Source organism: Oryzias latipes, chromosome 17 (assembly GCF_002234675.1).
Source record: "Oryzias latipes chromosome 17, ASM223467v1".
Lineage (NCBI taxonomy): Eukaryota > Metazoa > Chordata > Actinopteri > Beloniformes > Adrianichthyidae > Oryzias > Oryzias latipes.
The window spans coordinates 3142058-3165410 of record NC_019875.2 but is presented as its reverse complement, the minus strand read 5'-3'; the positions used below and the strand labels follow the sequence as shown (position 1 = coordinate 3165410).

Sequence of the window (23353 nt, the reverse complement as noted above, 5' to 3'; positions counted from 1 at the left end):
GCAACAGCATGACTTTTCTTTTTTTGTGTGTGTTCAATGGTGGATTATTTAGTTCTTAGGTTGTTTTCTAAGTTGGTTTAGTGGTATATAATATTCATAAAAGGTTGCTTTTATAGCACTTTTCTACCTTGCTTTAAGGTCCAAAGTGTTTTACAGTCACAGTCTCACTCACCATTCACTCACCATAAACTCGCCATTCACTCACCATAAACTCACCATTCACTCACCATTCACTCACCATTTACTCACCCATTCACTCACCATAAACTCACTCACCCATTCACACACTGATGGCTATCACTGGTGGTTCCATAACCACAATGTGGAGTTCAGTTTCTTGCTCAAGGACACTTTGACACATGGGCGATCAAAAAAAAAGAAACAAAAATGTTAAAATCCCAATGAGATTTAATAAGCTATTTTTCAAGGGAGCCCCAGAGTTTGAAACTGTTATTCACAGTCTCAAACTGTTCATTGATTTCTGACTAATGATGTGATCTACCATTCAGTTTGACCTATTATTCAATAAAATCATTATAATATGCAACTGTAAGGTCAACTAAGGCTATTAATTTTTAACTTCAGAGTGTCATTTTTATCATCCAATTTCAGAATCTATGAAAAATATATTTGCCCTAGCTTCCTTTATGCTCATTCTTCTGTTTGTGTAAATGAAGGAAAGTGGAGAAAAATCCAGGAAAGAAAAGTTTCTAATTAACTAAACAAAAAGAAAGCATCACAAGTTTCCCTTTTTTATTTTTAAGAAGACATTTCTCTGTTTTCCCCACAAAATAATTAGAAAGTGGTTTCAAGGAGGGGCATAATGCAGGAGTCAATGAAAATGTTAATAAAGATCATTTCTAAATGAATTATTACAGAATAAACAAACAAACAGGATGAACTTGAGTTTCCAAAGCAGAGAGCCGCCTTTTGGGCGTGTCCACCTGATTGGTGGGCGGAGCCAGTCCCCAGGTGTAGCTGCTCAAACCAGTGAGTCGAGACTGTTCGTGTCACGCGGTCGTGTCCGCGTTAGAGGAAAATCCCGCTCAGTCCAACTCGATTTCTTATCATTCTTATGTCGTTGTTTTTCCTCATGTGTCAGCTTTGGATCAGCAAACTTGAAGCTGTGTCGCAGTCTGAGCCTCTCCAGCTCCAGCAGTGAGGGATGATTGGGTTTTTAATGCAGCAGCATACCTGTGTGAGGGTTAAGCCGGGAAACACCTGTTGCTGAGACAGACAGAGGCGCGTGCAGGCTCCGCGCGGCGATCATGTCCGCTTAAATCCGCATTTGAAGCTTTATTTTGGGACTGTAGATGGAGTCGATCCGGACACCTGCAGCGGTTCTGGCGCTGCTATTCCTGTCAGGTAAGTTTGCTGTTTCAGTTCAAAGCCTGTTTGACTGTGCATCATGCATTTGAGACGATGCTGGAAAAGATTATTCAAAAGTTGTGGCAACATTTGCACACGTCCTGAACAGTGCTGTTTTAACTGTTAAATAAAAATATGAATACTCTATTTTCCAGCTTTCTTTGATGTTATTTAACTACAAAACGCTCATTGATGTAATTTTCTCACAGATAATTAAAGGACAGGTTTTTAAGGGAAGCTTCTTTAAGGCTCAGCTTTTTCAGCTATGTATGTCCTCAGCTTCTTATGGATTTTTCTGAAAGGGTCAGTTTTACCCAGATGTGTAGAAGGTGTTCATGAACGTCAGCACTGCCTCCACTCTAATCCAGTCAGTTCCATAAATTCAGATTTTGCTTTGCTTTTCCAGCCCTCACTGAGGAGAACTAGTGAGCTCTGACCTGTCTTAATTACAGTTCAGGCTGAAGGTACAGCTGCCTGGGAAGTCTGGAGGGTTTTTGCAGCCTCCTCCTGCAGATTAGTCAGGATCTGTATGAGGCTGTGGTTTGTACAGAAAATAGCTGCCTAAATTCAGTCAGATAATCTATGATGATTTGAAGTTTCATTCATCTGGATTCCTTATTTTTGCTAAAAGAAGAAATTGTCACTGTGATCCACATTTCTGTAGCTGTTTATACATGTATTTGATCCTAAAGATCTACTCCGATCATCTTTTAAACGAGAAAACAGCAGTTTTTCAGGACATAGTTTCTGCAGAGCGGCAGGAACTATGTTAGAAATTCATCTGAGTTGTGGGCGGGACTTTTGGTGCACAGCAAGTCCCCCCCCCCCTTCTTCCTTTTACCCATCTATTTCCACGCGCTCCCACCAGCTTACAGCCTCCACACCCCCAACATAACCTTTGCGGTGCAACAAGAACAGCGAGCAATATTAGATCTGGTTTTGATCCAGATGTCAGCTCAGACGGGGAAAACAAAGACGTACAGGGATGTGTCTGTCTGTCTGTCTGTCTGTAAGGGGACGCATCAGAATGGAGCAGAGCGGGGAGCTTGTGGTCCACCCAGCATATTTATATACATCACAAATGTGATCTATTTAAAACTGCATTTATTTTCATCTGCTCCCGAATAAAGAAATACTCAGAAATGCAATTCTAATCTTATATTTCTCCATCAGAAAAAAGCCACAAGAACATGTGAAAAACCCCATCAGAGTAGGACTTTATCCATCTGATTAGAATAAGATCTAGCTTAAGACAGGCAAACGTGTGAACATTTGTTTGTCTTTTTCTAATCTTTTAGTCACATTTATTTGAGTTTCATTGTTTCCCAGCCTGCATTGTTTGTGAGGAAGGGTTTACCCCGCCAGGCCTGCACAGAGCGCTAACCCAACCCATTTAGGATCAACTCAAACCCCCACTGTGTGCATGCCAGACTCCAGGAAACTTGTGCAACCCGAGTCCCAGCAGGAAGTCTGAAACTGTGCGACAGGGCCTTCAAATCAGACACTTCCATCACACGTGCCCAAATACCATCGCCTGAGTGGCTTGGAGATCTGTGCAGGTGTGGAAATCTGAGTGGCTGAGGAGAATGTGGTTCTGGCACATTCTGCTCAGGAAGATGGGTTGTAAGACGTCGGTCAGTGTGGTTGTTGGACCCGTGACTGCCTGAAATGCCACTCTGACAGCTTTGTTTGCACATTTTTGTGGAGACGAGTGGTTGAATCAGCTGAAACTGTGCTCCGCTCCACTGAGAAGGGCAAATGCACTTATCAGGCCATTATTTTCACTGTCAAACACAGGCGTGATAAAATGACTCTGCGAGCAGGAAAAGCTTGTCAGGCTGCATTGTGACTGCTGAGGTGCACTAATGTTTGTCTTAAGTCTGTTGAACTGTCTGCTTCTGGCTGTTGGTTTCTTCTCACACTCCCTCGACTTCAATACTTCTTTCAGTCTTCTCCTAAAATCAGCTTTTATGGTGAAAATCGTTTTCTCCTAAACTAGGCCACCCACACTGTCCTCCGTTCCCAGACATACTTTTTCTCTTTGGCCTTGTTCCCTGAATGTGAAGGGTTTATGTGGGCCCATGACCCATATTGGCATCTTTGTAATCATTGATTCGACTTGTGAATCAGTAACCACTGAAATCAGGAAAAAACGGATTTATCCCAGAAATCAAAGGTCAGATGTTTGGCTTTTCCTGTTTGAGTTGTGGATGTTCCTCTGACACGCCTGTCTGTGTCCCACGGCTGCGTGTCACCACCTTAACAAGGTCTGTCATTAATCAGCACCATGATGGGCTTGTCAACAGCGTTGATGGGAACTCTTTGCTATAGCGGCTCACAGAGATCCACTCATTGTGATGTTACACAAAGAACTGAGTAAAATGGTGAAAATTTAAACATGACTTAAAAAAAACAGATCGTTGAGTGTCCTAAACTTAAAAAAAAAAAGTTCCGCTTCCTTCGGTAACAACAATGTTCAGATGTTCTGTCCACACTACAGTGTTTGTGTGTGTTGGTCAACCAGGAATTTGAATTGCAAACTAAAAAGATCTAAAATTACAAAGCTGCGTAAATGCAGCTCCACTACACAACTGAAAATGATGCAGATTTTTCAGTAAATATCAGACTAACATTTCCTGATCCTACAAGTCTGTGAGGTTTTTAAGGGACATTTTAAACCTTAATGAGAGCATGTGAGTGCTGAACATGTTTCAGTACAGTTTGTGTACCAGTTTCTGCAAGTGGATCCCATTTCTTTTGAGTTTTCAATGTTGTTTGCATGAAGAACCCTTATTGTCTGGAGCTTCCTCACCTGAAAAGTCAGACTTTCATCTCCCATCAGCCCTTGCTGTAACTCTCACTTTGGAATCTGAGAGGCCTTTTTGACCACAGAGGAGATATTTATGGAGCCATGCTGCTGTTTAGTCCGTTGGCTGGAGATGAGAACTGGACTGAGTGTGATGTCACCCATAGAAAACGGTTCACCTCCACCTCCAGCCAAATGACGTCAATTCAGTTGCCATATTTTCGTGATATGGACGACATCTTGCTCTGACATGGCGGCAGTGATTGGTCCAAGTCGGTCTCTTTCAACAATGCTTTGGCAACAACTCTCGCCAGTCAGGAGTGAGCTCGTCCACGCCACTTACACATCTGTCAAAGGTTTCAAATGTTGGACGTGAGACCACATTTTATGGAGGCGTCGGATTGGTCAGCTTATAACTTGAACAACTTGGACTACAGAAAATGTATTTATCCACCCATTTTCGTAACCCGCCACATCCCTTTCAGGGTCACAGGGTTGTCGGAGGTTATCCTGACTACCACTGGGTGAAGGCGGGGCCCAAGCACTCCCACACACACTCACACATGCACACCTAAGGACACTTAGGCTAATTCTGAACTGCTTCCTTATCCCTACAGCTTATCCTTACCCATACATTTGTCCCTCCAGAGTTGGAAAAATTAGTCTTCATATTCAAACGTTACTACTGCATAAAGAAGTCATCGATAATCATCGGTCATCTACGTTGGATCCATGTTGGACATGTTTAATAAACATCAGTTTAATAAATAGGAAAAAGCAAAAAAAAAAGTCACATTTACATCTATTGATAAAATACTTGCATTTAAATGTAAACTTCTGTGCTTCAGACCCACCCAAGTGAAAAAATGTTTCTCCTCTGCCCACAAGCGTGATACGAATCACTCTACTGGCAGAGAGAAACCCACCCTTAAGTCTGTACGGCTCCTCCTTTCACTCCATACTGAAAGGTCCCAGCTGGGAATCGAACCTTCTCATTGTGAAGCGAGGATGCTAACCACTTCCACTGCACAGCCACAGAAAAAAAATCATTAAAAAATGCGTTCTGACAAATGGAATGAGTAACAGCTGTTTATTTCTCTTAAGTCTGTGGGATTTTGGCTTCTTGGAGCCAGCAGGTACTTCCTGTTTGGAATGCCAGGGGGGAGGAGTCACTCGGTCCAGTTCTCATTTACAGTCCATGGTTTACCTTGAGAGCTTAGCTGGTTAGCCGTGGAGCTTCTGAAGAACCTGTTGTTTGCAGAGCCATGTCAGTTACAAGTTAATCCGTCAAGTCGTGCATGTTATACACAATGTTCCAGGTGAACAGAGGTTCAAATATGATGTCCAACCTTTGGATGCTGTTTGGGTTCAGTTTTCCTTTAAAATAACTTCATAAAACTTAGAAGAAAAAAACTACAATTATTCATAAAACGCCTACGTTTTTGTGAGCATAGATACAAATGCTTGATTGCAGTTATCTACAGGTCATCTGTGCTATTGAATAAGGAAGTCGAGGTGGCATCAGTATCACGACGCTAAAATGTCAGTCATGCTTTGAGATTCTCTTTCCCCTGTTTAGATGGTTAAGATTCCCCAAGATTTCCCAACCGTCTTTCTTGCATAAGCTCACAAGGATCTTAATTCTTAGACTAAATCAACAAAGTTCTTTCTTGATTTCTTTTTCAAAATTTTGCTGACTTGCACTGTGACTTGTGCAGAAAAATGTCAACATTTTAAAAAGTTTTAGAAAACGACATAAGAGTATGAATGCAGGTTTGATATGTTAGAATCTACTGGATTTCAAGCACAAACTCTGGTTTTGTAAATTTTGGTCACACATTAGCGACCGTAAAGCTCTCTGAATTACCTCTAAAGGTGTGACACAAACAAAGATGCTTTGCTTTGGTCACGACGACCACAGTGATTTTAAGTTGGAATAAAACACGTGGCCTGTTAAAAAGTATGAACCTTTTTCCCTCCAACTCCCTCACTATTAATGACTAACTGCTGTCACACCAAATCTTTAAGCCCAGTTTGATCCTAAGAATAGAACGCTGCTCTATGTGGAACAACGGCCATGTGCGTCTAACGTAGGCGTAGTTCTAGCCTATAGAAATATCAGAACAAAACCAAAACGTGTGGAAAATGGATGACACAAGTGAAACAAAGGCGATGACTGTGTTCACTTATCGATAAGGAAATGGAGATGAATACAAAAGCTCTTTTCTTTGTGACTCTTTAAGGCTGTCCAGCAAACGGCACGTGTGCTTTTCAGAAAGGGCTTCCCTCAGGTTTGTTTATTTTCAAGGCTTTCATCTGATGCGATGAATAATTTGATCTAACCCTCCCTCTTTTTAGCCTCTTCTTGGCCTCTTAGCAGGCTTTCTCTGTTGTTGTGAAAGAGGCAGAGCCGGTTAAGCAAACTGGCATCACTTTTGTTTGTTAGCCAATAAACAAAGTTGTTTTTGTCGAGTTAGGCGGACCAGAATCATTTATAGAAGTTTAATGCTTAAAAAGGTGCTTTGAATGTGAAATAATTGGGTTTTACATACATGATCCCACTTATCTGCATTTCCCGACTCCGATCGCTGATCCCGATTCTCTTTTCTCTGCAGTGTCGTTTGTTCAGGGGGGCTTTGTGGAGCCGCTTGAACCCGTCACCTTCTTGCGCTCCTTGACAGAATCTCAGACCCGGCTTCCATGTCATTATAATGTAGAAGGAGAGGAAAAAGTGGTGCAGGTCACCTGGCAAAAGGAGCTTCCAGGTGGCAGCAAGGAGCAGGTCATTACAGCCCACTTCCAAGATGGCCACACAGGTAAATGAGCTCTTCACATTTTTGCAGACAAGGACAAATAAAGTTTTATTATTAGCAAAAAGCTTCTTTGTGTTCAGTTGATGTAGTTTACATGTGATTACTGTTCTGACATGCATGTTGGCACCAACAGTTTTGATTGAATGTCTGTTATCCATAATCAAATGTGAACATCGCATATGTGGCTTTATTTGTGCAAATCCCTGAAGGAAACATAAGTGTGTTAAACTTTTAGGTTTATTTAAAAAAAGCTCCCTTTTGTTTGTTAAATATGAAGAAATAAAATCTTATTAAAAAGTCTTCATGTGCTGACGTTGCTCCTTTTGGATGTTCTGGCTGCCTAAATGCAGTGTCTTCTGTAAAAGTTTATATGGTTTTTATATATCCTTAAATCTGAACTTTTGTCACGTTTTAACTGTTAAGTCAAACCTTCTTTTTTTTCCCTTCTGGTTTTGTTTTTTAACATGATCACAGGCTGTAATGATGCTTTTCATTAAACCTTCAACTGCAGTTCAGGAAAAACGCACCAACAATAACTCAAGTTTAACCAAAAAAAAAAAAAGGAAAACCCAAACAGTTTTATTTTTATTAGAATTGCTTTTGCTTTCCTTGCATTAAATTGGATTTACAACAAAAGCCTTTATTTATACTTTATAAAAAAACAGATTAAAGTGATTTTGTTCCTGAAGTTATGGAAATCTTAGGCTAAATACATAGTAAATTAATAACATTACTAAATAACAGTGTGCACATGAAAGGATATGATGAAATTATTGGTTTTATGGTCTGAAAGTTGGGTGCAGCAGATATTTAATGGGTTAAACATCAGGGTTATCTGATGTGAGATCACAGCAGGAAAGGAGGTTGTTTTGCTCCTGTATTATTTGTCTGGAGGGTGTGTGTGTGTGTGTGACGTCTCTAGACTGGTTTATTTTCACAAAGTCGTTTATTTTCTTATCTCACTTTAAGCTTTTTACCAAAGGGGAATAAGCTCCCTTTATAATGTCTGTTTGGGCTTCAGAAAACTGCAGGTAATGGGCCTAAAGCTGTTTTTGTTTTGCCAGAATTTGGGCGTTACTCCGGCCGGGTGAAGTTTGAGAGCAGCCGCCCCATCGCCAACTCCGCTCTGTTGATCCCCATCACCGAGGATTATGATGAGGGCAGCTACATCTGCCACATCTCCACCTTTCCCAATGGGAACTTTGAGAGACGCATTAACCTCCAAGTCTGGAGTAAGTGGCATCTCGTCTTACGTCTCTGTAATCCTCAAAGCGCACAGGAAGAGCCGCCGATGCGGGAAGATCAGCAGGTTTGCTAATGTGGTTAAAATTATGCAGCAAGTTCAACAGAAAACAAAAAGGTTCAAAAACTAAACTTATAAGTAGATTGTAAATGATCACAATAGGTGTGAACTCTTTTGTCACAAACACGTGGTGAAGGTTTTGCTTTTGTGTAACACGGCTGTCCCAACACCTTCAATCTGATTTAGTTCCTAAAGATGAACAAGATGCTTTTGATGAGAGTTTAGCGATAAGTTGGTGAGGTAAGACGGATCAAACTTCACAAAACAAGCATAAATGATTCTCATTTTTCTCTGAAAAGCACATTTCAGCTTTTAAATCATAGTACTGTGATGCACGACTCGCTGCTGGGTTCAGAGTAGCAGAAATCATGGAGCACAGAACTTCTAAGTCGGCGATAAATGTGTGCACTGCCCATAATACTGGGAACCTTTCACACTTTGACTCATTTCCCTGCTGTGTTTGTTTCTCAAGCGTTTGCCTTCACAGACCCAAAGTACAGCCGTGGTGTGAAGACTTTCTCTGAAAGAGGCACCCGGTGAAGAACAGGCTGTGAAAGCCTTAGGGGCTTTCTGTTGAACTTCAACCCCCCACAAAAATGTGTTTTGGTTGTTTTTTTGAGGTTAAGCCGTTACCTGTTACTGTCAGTTATTCTGTCCCTCAGCAGTCCTGGACGGCAAGGACAGGATTGTTCTCGCGATTCTGCTTTCTTACTGAGCCTTCGAGCAAAAATGTTGGAGAAACCACAAACTGACAGAAATTTGCACACACCCAACTCAGGGAAAAAAAGGGGGATAAAGCACCCAAAAAATGAATGGGGCTTAAAATCTCTTATGTTTCATGAAACACGCCAGCAGCTTAAGTCTACAACCACAATCAAAGTTCCCTTGACCTTTCAACCTCGGGAGAGGGCCACAATCTTAAATTCACTACATAAAAAAAATCCCCTTTTGTACCAACTAACACTTGAGAAGTTGTAGATGAACGGACTTTTCGTGGCGAGCTCACTGTTCACTGTTGCTCACACTTTTTTTTTAAACCAGAATATTGTGAAAATGTCATACATGAACTTTTGCTTCAAACCAAATGAAACTATATGAAATACAATAAGAACATATTAGGAATATGGGCGTGGTTAACGAAAACCTCAAAGAAAATCCCAACATTACATTTTTCTGATTTTTCTAAAGATTACGTAGACCTGTTCATCACCCCCAGGTGACTAAAACCTAAAATGGTAACTGTAGAGGTAAAACAAACAGAAAAGTTGCCATCCGGAAATATTTTTTTCATCAATTGGCCATGAGAGGCAGAGATGGAGAGGAATGTGCGTGTAGCAGCCGCTCTGCGTTTTGGTGACTGCTGGTCCTACAACACTCTACACGGCTTTATAGTGTCAAAGCATCCTTTCCAAAAGGCTTAAAATGTTAAGAACAGTTTAAGGTTCATGTTTTTATATTAAAAATAAAGAACATTTCTACCTTAATAAAAGTACAAAAGCAAAGTTTCCTTAACTTATGTTGGCCTGATATTAAACAACTTCAGGTCGTTCGTCAATTCCTAAAGTGTTTTTTACTTTAACTGATCCCAAAATGAGTGTTACATCTGCCAGGAGGAAAGTTTTCAGGCACGTTAACACAACTCAGGTGGAACTCGACAGCGGAACAGCCGTGTAGGGCCGATGGTTCAAGTCCAGGGAGCATCAGGATGAATCAAAGGTGTGACAGATCCTTCAGCCTGACCTTTAACCCCACTGAAACTAGTTCAGTGAGACCAGGGTGCCTCAGTTCATCCTCCAGCAGTTCAGGTACTAACTGAATGCAGAGAAATGTCTATTTGACCAAAGAGCAGCAGGGAACAAAAGACAGCTATTCAGAAATAAAAGCCAACAACCGCATCACTGAGGAAAACACTTTGGAAATCTCTCGCTGCTTATTATTAGTATCATTAGGAGGTAAAGTTGCTTTATTAACATGATCTGGGAGGCTTTTCTTCATGCTGCGGGCAGCTGTTGTAAATGCAAAATATTTTTAGGCAGTTTGATCAGCTCAAGTGTCAAAACAAGTCGAACTAATTTCTTTGCCAAATTAGGCAGTCGTCAGGACTGTTCTAGTGTGAAAACATCCAGATTCTTTCCATCACTTGAACTGCTTTGACTAAAGACTTTTTAATTTGGAATAATGTCCATAAAATGCAGAATCTTTATTCCGTTTATGGCATTGTCATGTTAGATTGAAGGCAAGAGAGGAAGTAGAATTCTTTCTTTTTAAGTGGAATTGAACATGAAGCGTTTTCTACAGCTGAGTGTGTGTGAATCCACGTCCAGTGAAGATGTTCTGGGAAGTTGATATTGATACATTTGTTTGTCTCATTTAGTTGTCAGTCAGTGTTCGTTCATTCATCCACTTGCCTGAGCACGCCTTCATGTAGGCGAGGCAGCAAAAGAAAAACAGATGAGTAACCGACGACCTTCTGCTCTGCATGATCCCCTGTTATTCTTTAACATTCAGCTATAAAATGTCGATTTCAACACATTTTTATTGATGATTCTGTTATTTTGTTGTGAAAAATATATTTTTTCCCAGCAGGAGTGGGAGCACAGAACCCCTAAATGAGTTTAGTTATGACTGGCAGCAGCTTGTTCATTAACACCAGTGGAAAGACTGACCTTTTTTGTTTTTAGGTAGTCATTGTGCGCTGAGTCAAAGTCGTGTTCAACCAGTTTGTGACGTGAGGAAAAAGGAAACAAATGTTGAAATGTAAATGATTCAGGTGACATTTGAGTGTGCTTGTTTTGAAACACAAAGCAGATTTTTCTTTAGAAAGTCACTAATTAAATCAAAGGAATGCTCAACAGGATGGTGTGGAGCTCGGTTCCCACCAGAATTTACCAGAACCACCGGTGAGGTCTTTATGAATAGTTATGTGTCCACTTCATGTGTTGGTGTACATTTATTTATGCAGATTAGCTTTAAACCTATAATATTTATGTTTATAAAACATTTTCAGACCTTCAGAAAGTTCCAGTTTTTGGTCCGAATCAGGCGAACAGAAGGACTAAGTGGGTTGTTTAAAGTTTAAAGGAAGTTCTACAAAGGAGAAAACTACACTAAACGATTTTAAGTGACAATTATTTAAAAACATCTGATAAAATCGAAACCAGAAACAAAATGTTTGTGAAAGTTGAGATTTTCTCTTGTACATCTTGATCAGGAGATAACAGTTGGTTTCTGTTAAGGATTTGCACCGGTATCGGTTTTAAAGGAGCATTTGGATCAAATTCATAATAAATCTAAGCTCTTAGTTTTTAAAACCAAGGGGGCAGATGGGGTAAGAAGAGTGGTTGAAAGAAATGATGCTTTCTTCATATTTAGTTTATACTTTTACGCTCCCTCTATCTGCATGAGATCCTGGCAAAAGCATCACAGTAAACTTAGTTTGACTACGATGACCACGGCGTCGCAGGTCCTTTGTTTTGTAAACTGTTTAACAGGATTTGGATCACAGAATCACTCCAAGTTGGAGTGGCACAACAATTCAAAGTAATTCACTATAAAAAAGACAAAAACCACAAGTGGAAAAGTTGAAACTCAAAAATTATACATGATTAAAATCACTTTAAATGCCCCTCCATCTATATATTTTTCTATTTTTAAAATTGATCCCAGTGATCATTTAATTATGATTATGCGTTTTTGGCTTAAATGAAAAAAAACCTGTTGTTTTTTCAAGACTTAGTTTCTGCAGAGCGGAACAAGTTTCTTGGAAAATCGCCTCTATGTTTTTTGTTGGGAGTGTTGGCGCAGAAGTTAACCTCGGCTAATTTCCCATCAACCCTCTGTTTACACTCTCTCCCGCTAGCTTATAGCACTTCACAACTCCAAGCCAACATTAGCGTAGCAAAAAAGTAGTGAGCAATATCGGAGCTATCTAGTCGTACACTTTAGATCAAGATTCCAGCTTAAAAGAGAAAAAAAAGGCGTTCGTGGATCTATTTGTCTGCAAGTGGATGCATCAGAATGAAGCAGAGCAGGGAGGCTTTGACCCGCTCAAAGCTTTTTCAAGCCGCAGGTCTGCTCTTGATCCATCGGATTGAATAAATAAATACTCAGAAGCACAGTTTTATTCTTAAATTATTTGTATAAATGTCCTGCATCATAAAAAAGCTACAAGAACATGTAAAAAAATACTAAAAACACACTCTACATTGAGTGGGTCTTTAAAGATTGAGTGCAGCACAATGAGCTCAAATTAATAGTTTTTATGATGAACTGTTAAATTTTAGCTCCATAAAACAAAAATGCTGCTTTTCTGTTTTCTCTGGAGCCCCTTACAATATTACAATTGTTAGGCTTTTTCATGTATTATATTTTTATTGTCTTAATGAAAAAAAAATCAACAAAAAACAGCTCCTTGTTAGTAAATGAACAGGAGATTTGTAAAAGTACCAGAAACTCAAATTTGACAATGTTAAAAAAAAAAAAAATTGATTTTTTTTTTTTTTTTTTTTTCTACATAAACAGGGGTTATTATATAACATGACAAATAAAAATCTATTGACAGACAGCCAGAAGCGAAGCAGAAAGAGGTGTGGTAGAGATCAACCCTGATCATCAGGAATGTATCGGTTGGTGTTTGTGTAGCTTGGCAACTATTGACCTGATGGCATCTACAGTAGTGTTGAACAGGTGACCTCTCACTGCAACAGTCATGAGCTGAAACTCACACCAAACAGTGGACATAGATGTTTCATCACAGTTCCAGGATTAAGTCATTTTATGTTCTTAAAGTCTTCAACTTTTACCTTATTGCTGCAGCCTCATGTAGGAGGTATAGAGGTCATGTTCGACGTATCACTGAACTCTTAGTATTTTCCCATGTCCTCAATCTTTGTTTTCTCCTGCCCTACATCCTTAAACCGCTTTGTTTTATCTCTGGATTTCTGGTCTTATTTGAGCATTAGTCTGGCTTTAATAAGCTTAATGTGCTCCCACATGAGAAAAAACCCAGCTCATTGTCATAGTAACTCATCAAAACAAAAACATCTAGAGGACTAGAAGAATTAATGTAAGCTGGCTTACAGTTTGACAAAAAGAAAAGGAAAATCTCATCAGAAAATCTCAAAGCTGCAGGAAAACCTTCATGAAGCATGGCAGGGTGGTGCTTACAGTTTTAAAGTTTTAATGTTAGAATCCTTACATTCCTAATAAAATTACAGGTGAAAATAAAAAAACAGCTTAACGGAAGTATTTTTAGTACATTTCCAGTTTTTCTTGGATTTCTTGCATTATACATTGCTTTAATGTTTTAAGCCAGATGATATCAGATAAACTGCGGTCATTGTCTTTTGGCGAAATATTCAGATTAACTCTATATTTAAAACTAGAACTGTTTTTTTTGAGTGCCAAATTGATAAAATTCCGACCATCGTGCAAATATTATGGATGAGGGGAAAAAAGGCGAATTAAATACCAGAAGTTATGAACTCTCTGCATTCTTCCTCAACGTCTAGCATTACCCATCTTCTCCCTGGATCCCGTTACTCTGGTTGAGGGCCAGTCGTACCGTGTGGTCGCCTCCTGCAGAGCGGTGGGTCGCCCCGTCCCCCGGCTGTCTTGGGACACGGAACTACCGGGCCAATCGCAGAACCACACCAGTGAGGGCGGAGCCGTGTCCACTCACTACTCGCTGCACCCGCTGCGCTACATGAACGGGAAGAAGCTGGACTGCCTGGTGTGGCATCCAGGCCTGGAGACACCGCGGAGGATCCCGAACAAAGTGGAGGTTCAGTGTGAGTAGAGCCGACCCTGTTCTCATTCTAACGCTGACACTCTTCATCTGGTGAAGTGAAACGGTTGTATCCAGTCTGGATACATGCCAACAGGCATAAAAAAAACATCAGGTTAGAAAACACAAGAGCTTTTCTGAAAACTGCAACCAACACAGGAAGACACTGTAAAATAACAACTTGAGAGATGACCTACAAAAGTATATAGTATAAGTATATAGTTTTTGTCTTCATTTGTCAAGCTTTTCTACCGTTGGGTGAAACCGAAGAGCCATTATGTGCCTGAGTGCAGCTTAATTCTCCTTTCTGTGTTGCATATGTGTTATACACTGCAGTATCGACATACATTGTGTAAATCACACAATGTATGTCGATACTTCCATCGTAAAGAAACCACTCGAAACGTCCGCCTCTGAATATTTTGTTTACATGCATAACCCCGTAACACACCTTTGAGGGAATGAGTCTGGAATGCTGCTGTGAAAAACAAAAAACTGCAGGCAAAACACAAAATGACTTTCAACAAAGACGTACGGTTGTTGGAAGCTAGACGGAGATGTATTGTTTTGAAAGACAGAGAGCCTCCATCAATAAAGGTCATTAACGTTGATCTGGAACAACTTTTACCCTGAAAACCTCTGAAAAGTATTAATACTTTTTTTCAGTTTTCAGGCATTAATATGAGGTGCCGTTTCGGATAATCTGGGGTTGACCCCGCAGTCGTGCACAACTTCAAAGTCAGTTGTGGTTGGTGCGCTAATTCCAAGCCTGCTATAACTTGCAGCAAGTGCATGTTCACTAGTCCTCTCCCCTGGGCTAAAAGCCAGATTTTCAAGACTATCCTGTTAAAAGTACATATTAGCTTGTGAACCTTTTTGTATTTTCTGTTCACCTCGGCAAAAGTGGATGAAAGAATGGAGGCTGTGGCGATTTGGGCGATGGGAAGCTGAGCTTTACCCCACAGCTGGGATAAGAAAGACTTAATTTGATGAACTAACTGTTGCCCCCCAGCAATGGTGTGTTCAGACGAAAAAAGGAGTCATATTTATGACGACTTTGTGGTTGTCAGTGACTGAAACCAGATGTTTTAAAAATGGTTTAAATGATGAATCGACGTCTTTTGATGGCGTGAGAAAGGGGGGGGGGACTGGCGGTGGTGACTGTACTATTTTAGAGAGAACTGCTGCCAGCAGCAACACCAGACGCAACACTTGCACAAGTTGAATGATGGCATTGAAAGGAAATCTGGGCTTAAGTACTGAACTTTCATCATATTTTTGATTTCTCTTCACTTTGGCTTGTAGGCATTTCACAGATTTGACTTTCAAAACGGACAGAACTGTGCATTTATTGTCGTTTGTGTAAAAATAGAAAATGGATGCAACTGCTGATGCTTAGGTGTGTGTTTGTCAGACCCCCCAGATGCCACCATTTCCTCTTCCACTGATCACTGGTATGTGGGTTTGGAGAAAGCGGAGCTTACGTGCAAAGGTGGGGGGTACCCAATACCCCACAACATCACCTGGATAAGGTACAGTCATGACATTTTATTGTCTACTAAGACAGATGTACAACCAACATCGTATGGCTTTAAGAAATATAAGTCAATCCACGTCAAGATTGGTCTTTGTACATTGCAAAATTCCTCTGCGTATGGCACTGGAAAGTGACTTAAAACACAGGGGCCCTAACCAGCAGCCTGCATTTATGCATGCATGCATGCATGCGGGCTGCGTGTCTTTCAGTCTAAGCATCTCTGTTGGTCAAAGTCTGTCAGAAGGAAAGCAGAGCTGCTGCTAAATGTGAAGTTAGGAAATGTGGGTGGGGTTAAAGTTTCCAGCGAGGATGTGAACAACACAAGGAAGAGCAGGAGACGCGTGCTAAGCACTTAATCATAGTGTCATGCTTTAAATATCATAATGTCTGGTAAAACACAGGGTCTGCACTTTAATTAGAGACGCTGTACCAGTTATTACAGCGATGCGGGTGCGAGCTGTGATTGAAAGCCGGGTGCTTAGAGAAAAAAAAAATTCATCTACGAGTCGGCGTTGAAAACGTCTCTAAACTTACCTTCATACCAATGTGCTACACAATCTGCTGTAACGCTTAAGGTTTTGGACACCACAGTGACTGCTATCTAATGTTGTTTTTTGGAGAAAAAGGAATTTTTTTCAAACAATATGTTGCCTCTGGTTTATTTTTACTAGCCATCACCATGTCTGAGTCCACAAGGGCGAATACATGCAGTCACGCGTATTGTGATTTACAAATGAAGTTTATACAATAATCATAATAGTTTGGAAAGAAACAATATTAGTCTACTTTTGTTCAGTGTTAAAGAACTCCTTACTCTTTGTTAGACTAGTTTTAGAAATCAAAATGTAGAAACTTAACGTCCCACTCTGATCGTCTCAGCACTGCAACAAAAATGGCGAGCAATGTCCGAGCTAACCAGCCAAACAATTTTGAGCCAGATACCAGGACAAACGGACTAAGGAACAGCTTTTTCCCACAGGCAATCACCATACGGAATACACATACTTCCACAACCTACACCCCACTCTGACTTTTTACAAATGCTAAGTCACTGACTACTACACATGTATGCAATATCTTGAATTCTGTGCAGTAACCGGATCTCTGTACAATAACACGCAAGATTTACCGTATATGCTGTGCTCATAGCAACTGAACTCACTCCATTCTATTCTGTCCATACATATTTATTATTTAACTGTCTCTGTACATATTGTACATTATTTTGTTAGAGATGTGAGTACAGTATTTCTATTTTATTTTATTTATCTCTATCACTCAATGGCTGCTGCAATTTCAGTGTATCATCATGTACAATGACTATAAAAAGATTCTGATTCTGATCTGAAAATGTAGACGTACATGGATCTATTCATCTGCAGAGCAAGGAGCTTGTGATTGTACTTTGTATGTCACAGCTACAAACTTTTCTAACTGCATTTTTTTTTTGTCGGGTCCTGATTCAAATGAATAAGGAAATACCCAGAAATGCAGTTTTAATCCAAATTTTCTCTCTCTGTCTCTCTTAAAAACACAATGTTCATTGGAGTGTGTCTTTAATTTAAATCCAGAATCCTGTTTTTGTTCTCCAATGCACAGCAGCTTTGTGCTGCTGCACACTGACACACCCACCATTCATTCGCTGCAGAACGGCGAGGGCTGTGTGGTGGTGATATAACACCGGCACTGATCAGAATCTTTTTAGCTTCTTACTGTGACGTTGAACTCCTTAAATGTTTCCTTCTCAACCCCAATCCGCTCGCTGGATCAAACCTCCAGCCTTGAACATAAAGACCAGAGAAGCTAGGTGGGACTTTGAGAAAAGTAACCTGAGCTCACCTCACTCTTTGGGTGGGGGCAGTAGAGTAGAACTAGGGCAACGCGACCCGTCTCTGTGGAGTTGATCATAGAAAGGCTCCTCATTGTTTTGCCTGTGATGTCCCAAGCTGGACATGAGGGAGACTCTGTGTTCAGGTTTGCTTCTATCCCCCCCAAAGACCTTGTGTTTTTTTGGTTCGTCTGGCTCTGTGGGTTTAGGTTTTGGTTTGTCGTGTTTTCACTTTTATGATGTTTATTATGGAGCACATCCTCCATGATGCAAGCTCATCAAACATTGCATGGTGCTGCTTAAGAGCCTAAGGTTTTAACACTGGAATGCAGCTTTGTCTTTTTCATTTTTCATTTGCCAAAATAAGCAACACTAAATCTTCCGAGCTGTGAGTCACGGGTTTCTGTAACCTTTACCTCTCTGACACTTCAGTGAGTTTATTTCCTTTTGTCCCTTGATAATGAACAGGAAAGGAGACCGTCTTCCAGATGGAGCGTCAGTGATTGGCGGAAAGCTGGTGTTTGGGCGGGCCCTCCATGCTAATGACAGTGGCGTCTATGAGTGCATTGTCAAGAATACTGTTGGAGTGGGAAAAAATGAGTATTTCATAACCATAACTGGTAAGTGAACTTTTTTTTTCAGCTAATGGTGGAAAAACGTCTCAACTTGAGTCTGTAAAAATAAGAGTTTAATCTTCTGATGGAAAAAGTGGATGCTGTTGTGTTGATATGCTGCTCTCTTGTGGTGAATTTAGAGGACGAGCAGAGCTGGACCCTTTCCAAAACGTTACATTATCATGGGTCTTCGTTTCCATGATTCTATTTTTAAAAAAAAGAGCTGGAACCAGAATTTATGTTAAAAAAAAATCTATAGTCTATGAAAGTTTGATTTTTTTTAATGGAATATTGTAGAGTAATACACTTTTCCACGATATTCTCATGAACTAAGACAACATGTTGCATTGATTTAGCTCATGTGAGAGATTCATCAGATGTGTCATGTATCCAGCAGAGCAAAGAGGATTCTTTCAGGGGCCCGACAAGGACAAACTACTGTTGATCGTTGTTGGCGCGGCTGCGGGAGTGGTGGTCCTGATCCTGATCGTTGTGGTGGGGCTGGTCAGCCGGATTTACAACAACAGAACCAAAGATCTCCAGTGAGTTTCCTGCTTTTAGCTGAGCCCAAGACATTCAGTGAAAACTGCGCCCATTTTTCTAGAAGAGCTCTCCTAGACGCAGTAAATTCTGCGATGACAGCTCACCTGTCTATGTTTGTTCTGAAGCTGCTAAACAGTTGATCGCTTGACTTCTTCTCTAAGAATATACCTCCAGACACCTGTTTGTTTCATTAATCCTTCAACTATGCTGTCTGTTCTTTCCTAGGGATCAGCTAGAGACCTTCTCAAGACATGCCTCCCTCAGGAGAATAAACTCTGAAGACTTTGACTTGAAATCTCGGGTATATAAAAAACCAATAACCTGCAAACTTGAAACAAATGAGCTCGACACACCCAGACCACTTGGATGGCGCTAAAGCAGCAACGCCTGCGGCTGAAGTCCATGACCAAAGGCGGCTGCAGCTTCAGACATGTGACTCTGGGTGTTGATCGCTCATCCTGATGGATGCCATCTTCTCTGGGGGAACTCACCGTTCTTCTGTCTTTTGGTTTCCAGAATGAGCTGAGAGTTGAAACTCGGTCAAGGAACAGCCTTTTGGTGAGTTTCTGAGTCAAACTTTTACAACTTTGAATGCAGAAGATAAAAAATGAACACAATTTAGTAACAATAACTGAATTATGAGGATTTTCTGTTTTAAGTAGGTTCTAATTTCAGAAAAGTTAGAAAATAAACGAAAAGCTCCCAAAATGTACTATAATAGCATTTTACATAGTTTGTCAATTAATGATGGGGAAATAAACATTATTGTGAGCTGTAATTAAAATCCACAGTGCACCATAGTCCTGATGGGGATAAAACAGGGAACATATGAAGTAGGGCTGTGAAAGTCTGACAACACGATGCGTATCGCGATACAATTTACAGTCTTCCCCCTCCTTCATGACGAGGGTTACGCTCTAAAATAGACTCTCAATAGATGAACTTCATGAAGTAGAATCACTGATGTTTTAAGGCTGTAAACCTCCTCACTACACACTTAATACACTTTTCTCAGACACACACTTTTTCACACTTTTCTCTCGTTTAAATAAACATTTCCAGGATTAGAGAATGAAAACAAAGATGCTGTTGAACATTTATGTAGATTTGAGAGCGGCACATATCTGCACAGATTGATTGACAAGGTCTCCGGCCAATCAAGACGCAGAACAGTGTACTGCTAAAAAAAAAAAAAAAAAAAAGCATGTAACATTTTTTACAGCAAGACTGCATAAAATGAGCGGCAATATAGTGAGGGAGAACTGCATCCCACTGTATCCAAAGACTGGAACAGAGACGATGTTTTTGCACATGCAAATGGCTTTTCCCAAGCAAGTTCTAAGTGCTTTTCTTATGACAGATTATGAAACAACACTCCACATTGTCTGGTTTCCACAAACAAAAAGTTTTCATTAAGTTTGATTAAGATTGTAAAGTGCTATTTATTCCCAGCACTGCTTAAATGTATTTTATGAGATTGCACATGCCGGCTGGATTAGACGACCAAACAATCTCCAGCAATCTGCCTGTTTCAGTGAACTGGTAGGTGTCATTGAGCTTTGGAACAACCACCACCCGAGCAATGGGCCAACATCTACCATGAGATGGTTCATGTAAGATCCTGATGCTGCTGAAGGGGGTTCAGTGTGCAGCGCTGCCAACTAGTAGTTGAGGGTTTACGTGGGACGCAAAAGCACTGAACTATACATGTTTGCCTTTAAATATTTTTTCAGCATCATTTGAAATTAACACCAGGATTGTCGAATAAAATACATAAACTTAAACCCAAAGATGGGCTCGTTGTTGGATCAGTTCCCATCACATGTTTGTATGAAAAAGACGAGGACTGCCGTGAAACTCTGACCCTCGTGTTTGCAGGAGCAAGGTCACAGAGGCAGCCACTCCACTCTGAATGGGAAAAGGGGCCATCCAGCTATGGACGATCTGAACCGCCCTGTCGACTATGAAGACAACAGAGAATACATGCTGAAAGCAGAGGAGTGCCAGAGGAGGATGGAGTTGAAGTCCAGCAATATGTCTGTGGTATGTCAGGTGAAAATGAACCTTGACTGTCGTCGTGATGTAGCTTGTTTTGGTCATCACTGAACCACGATGGTACCAGACATCGTGAGTCCTCATACCCGTTGGGATTTAAAAACGCAAAAATGTATGTACGTGTTTTTAAATGATTGCTGCCTTTTAGGGGTATAACAATTAGGGATTCGATTAATTTCATAATTTGTGATTGATGATATGATTCATAGTCGATGTCGGGTCATTTTGAACGATCCAATTCACTGACGGAATATCAGTCCAGAACATCTTTAGCCAAAACTTTAACCAGTGTGACTCAGAGAGTAATAACTTGTACTGAACAGTGGAGGTCAAGTTTTCCAGATTCCTTGTATTTCTTGCAAGATCATCAAGTGTAAATTAAATATGTGACCAAAAAAAACAAGTTAACAACAATTAATGACACATTTTAGTTTCCTAAAGTTCAGTCCACTGTTGTTTTTCCACATCCATAGAATCCAAAGGGAACATTCTTAGAACATTCTAGACAGTGGATGGTCACATGACTTTATCCAAAGTGTTTCCACACATTGGACTGGAATGACAGACTGATCAGTTTTCACATGTTTTCCACTGGTCGTTTTACCATTTTAGTTCATTAAACCTACCATGTCTGAATCCAAACTGTATTTTCTAAAATCCATTTATTTCATTTTAAACTGTTTCATTATGGTATAGGTCGATTTGATTTACAACTTGCCTCAGACAGATCTGGTTGGATCGTAGGAAAATAAATGGATTCATTGTTCAACCCCAGTACATAAAGGTGTGTGTGTGTGTGTGTGTGTATAAATGTGAATTTTGATTTATGTCTGTGGCATTTTTTTCAACTTGATAAGTTTCTGTGTAAATTGTTTTTTTCAGTTCTTTTTAGATGAACTTCCATAAGTATGAAGCTCCAGCAAAGTTCTTTTTGATTAATATTTATCTTTGTTAAAAAGAGTAAAAATGTTACATTTTAAGAAATAAATTAACTTAAAAATGTATATCTGTCCACCAAACAAAACTGAAAATAACCCTTTTCACTTCATGTTGGTGACATTATCTTCTACATTTCATTCATTTTTTATTTCTATTTAAAACAAATAAAATTATCGAATTTAATCAAATGTGCATTAAAAGTTTTGATGTTTACAATGTTTCAATCAATTGTATATAGTAAATTAAACCTACTGTGGCTCATTCCAAATGATATTTTCCAATATTGATATAACTGAATTATTTCATTTTATTTTATAATGGTGCCTCAGATCAGGTTGGATAGGAGGAATACAAGTTGATTTATCAGTCAAGTCATATGGTCCTAACAGGAGATGGTAACTGGAGTTTTTTTTTGTCTTCCAGGACTCTGGTATTACTTCATCTCTGGTTCCTGTGAAGCCCCAGCAGGATGAGTACGCTGCACCGAACGAGTCGGACCTGGGCCTTCTGCAGGAGAGAGACTCTCCTCTTGAAGGCGATTTGGGTTCCTACAACTCCACAGAGGAGGAGGAAGAAGGCAACCGGCAGTACATAGCATCAGCTCTGTCCCGATGTTTTTACACTACAGATGGAACCCTCAGGCCGAAACCGCATTCCAACGCCATTGTGCTGCAGCTAAGAGAGCAGATCATCTGAGTCTGACCTGACGATGGCTCCGACCTCCCTCCTCCTCATCACCTACTCACTTTGAACACAGTAAAACTTTTGGAAGAAGCTACAGAAGCACAAGTCTGCATATCGTTTATGAAATTTAAGTGTTTACCCCTATGGTTTATCAAGTGGGAGGTGTTGAGTTATTTTGTGGATCTTTTTAATGCCGCCATAGCTGCAGGTGGAGGGGTGATGGGGGATCTGCAGACAAATGAAGAGCAACTCTGTCGTTATTTAGTTTGGAACGTCCACGAGCGGCTGAGCACTTTCACTGAACGCAGAGGCTGTCCTTGGAGGGGAAAGGTGTCTGAATCCTGTTACAAACTCTGCTGCATGTGTGGGCGGACCAATGAACTGCTTCCCTGCTGCCTTCAGTGAGGTTTCTGCTCGGGTCACTCAGGAATTGTGCATCGTTTACAGAAAACATGCTGACCAAATCACTGGAGTGGAGCTACTTTCTTCAAGGATCCTCCTGTGGACAAAACACACCTTTTTTTTGTTATTTTAGTGCACTAAATGGGAAAGTACTGAACTGCAGCTTCATATTTCTGTTTGGAAGAGTTGAACTACTGGAGGGTCTGAAACCTGCAGCGATGGAAGGACGTTTTAAACCAGCTGGATGAATGGATCAAATGCAACCAAACTGTCTGCTTTTTCAGTTTTTTGGAAAGTGAAAATGATCAACTGCTCATTGCTGGAACTTAGAAATAGGTGAAAACAAAAGAGGTGGCATTAATGTGCTCATATTTATAACTACGTTTGGAAAAAAAAGGGGGTGTACTTTCAATAAATTTGTTGTTTATCTTTATGAAGTGTTCATCACCACACACTGAATGAACTGTGAAGGCTTCCTATTATGAAGCACTGTCAGGTGTTGGATGGTTTTCTATGTTTTCTTTAAAACTCCTGAGTCATGTTTGTTTATAAAAGCACAAACTCTCATAAAAACTGTTAATTTTTTATTAAAACCTGTGCCGCCTCGCAGTTGACAGTAAAACATTCGTGACAACAGTCTGGATTTTGTATTGTTGACTTTGATCTGCATCCTTTC

At 40.2% G+C, this 23353-nt stretch overlaps 1 protein-coding gene across 2 annotated transcripts; it reads left to right on the top strand.

The window, feature by feature from the left end:
* The first annotated feature begins 984 nt into the window (after nt 1–984).
* Nucleotides 985–23313, top strand: LOC101169484 (nectin-4). Of its 2 annotated transcripts, none has more exons than XM_004078687.4 (11): nt 985–1365; nt 6790–6990; nt 8052–8219; nt 13801–14079; nt 15490–15607; nt 17909–18060; nt 18452–18596; nt 18823–18898; nt 19114–19155; nt 20476–20640; nt 22015–23313. In XM_004078687.4, exons 1-11 carry the CDS (start codon nt 1314–1316, stop codon nt 22285–22287), a joined length of 1671 nt encoding a protein of 556 aa, XP_004078735.1. In that variant the 5' UTR covers nt 985–1313; the 3' UTR covers nt 22288–23313. The 2 variants fall into 2 exon arrangements, with proteins under 2 accessions (XP_004078735.1, XP_011484318.1); XM_011486016.3 differs by having other exon boundaries at nt 18449–18596.
* Nucleotides 23314–23353: the final 40 nt, after the last annotated feature.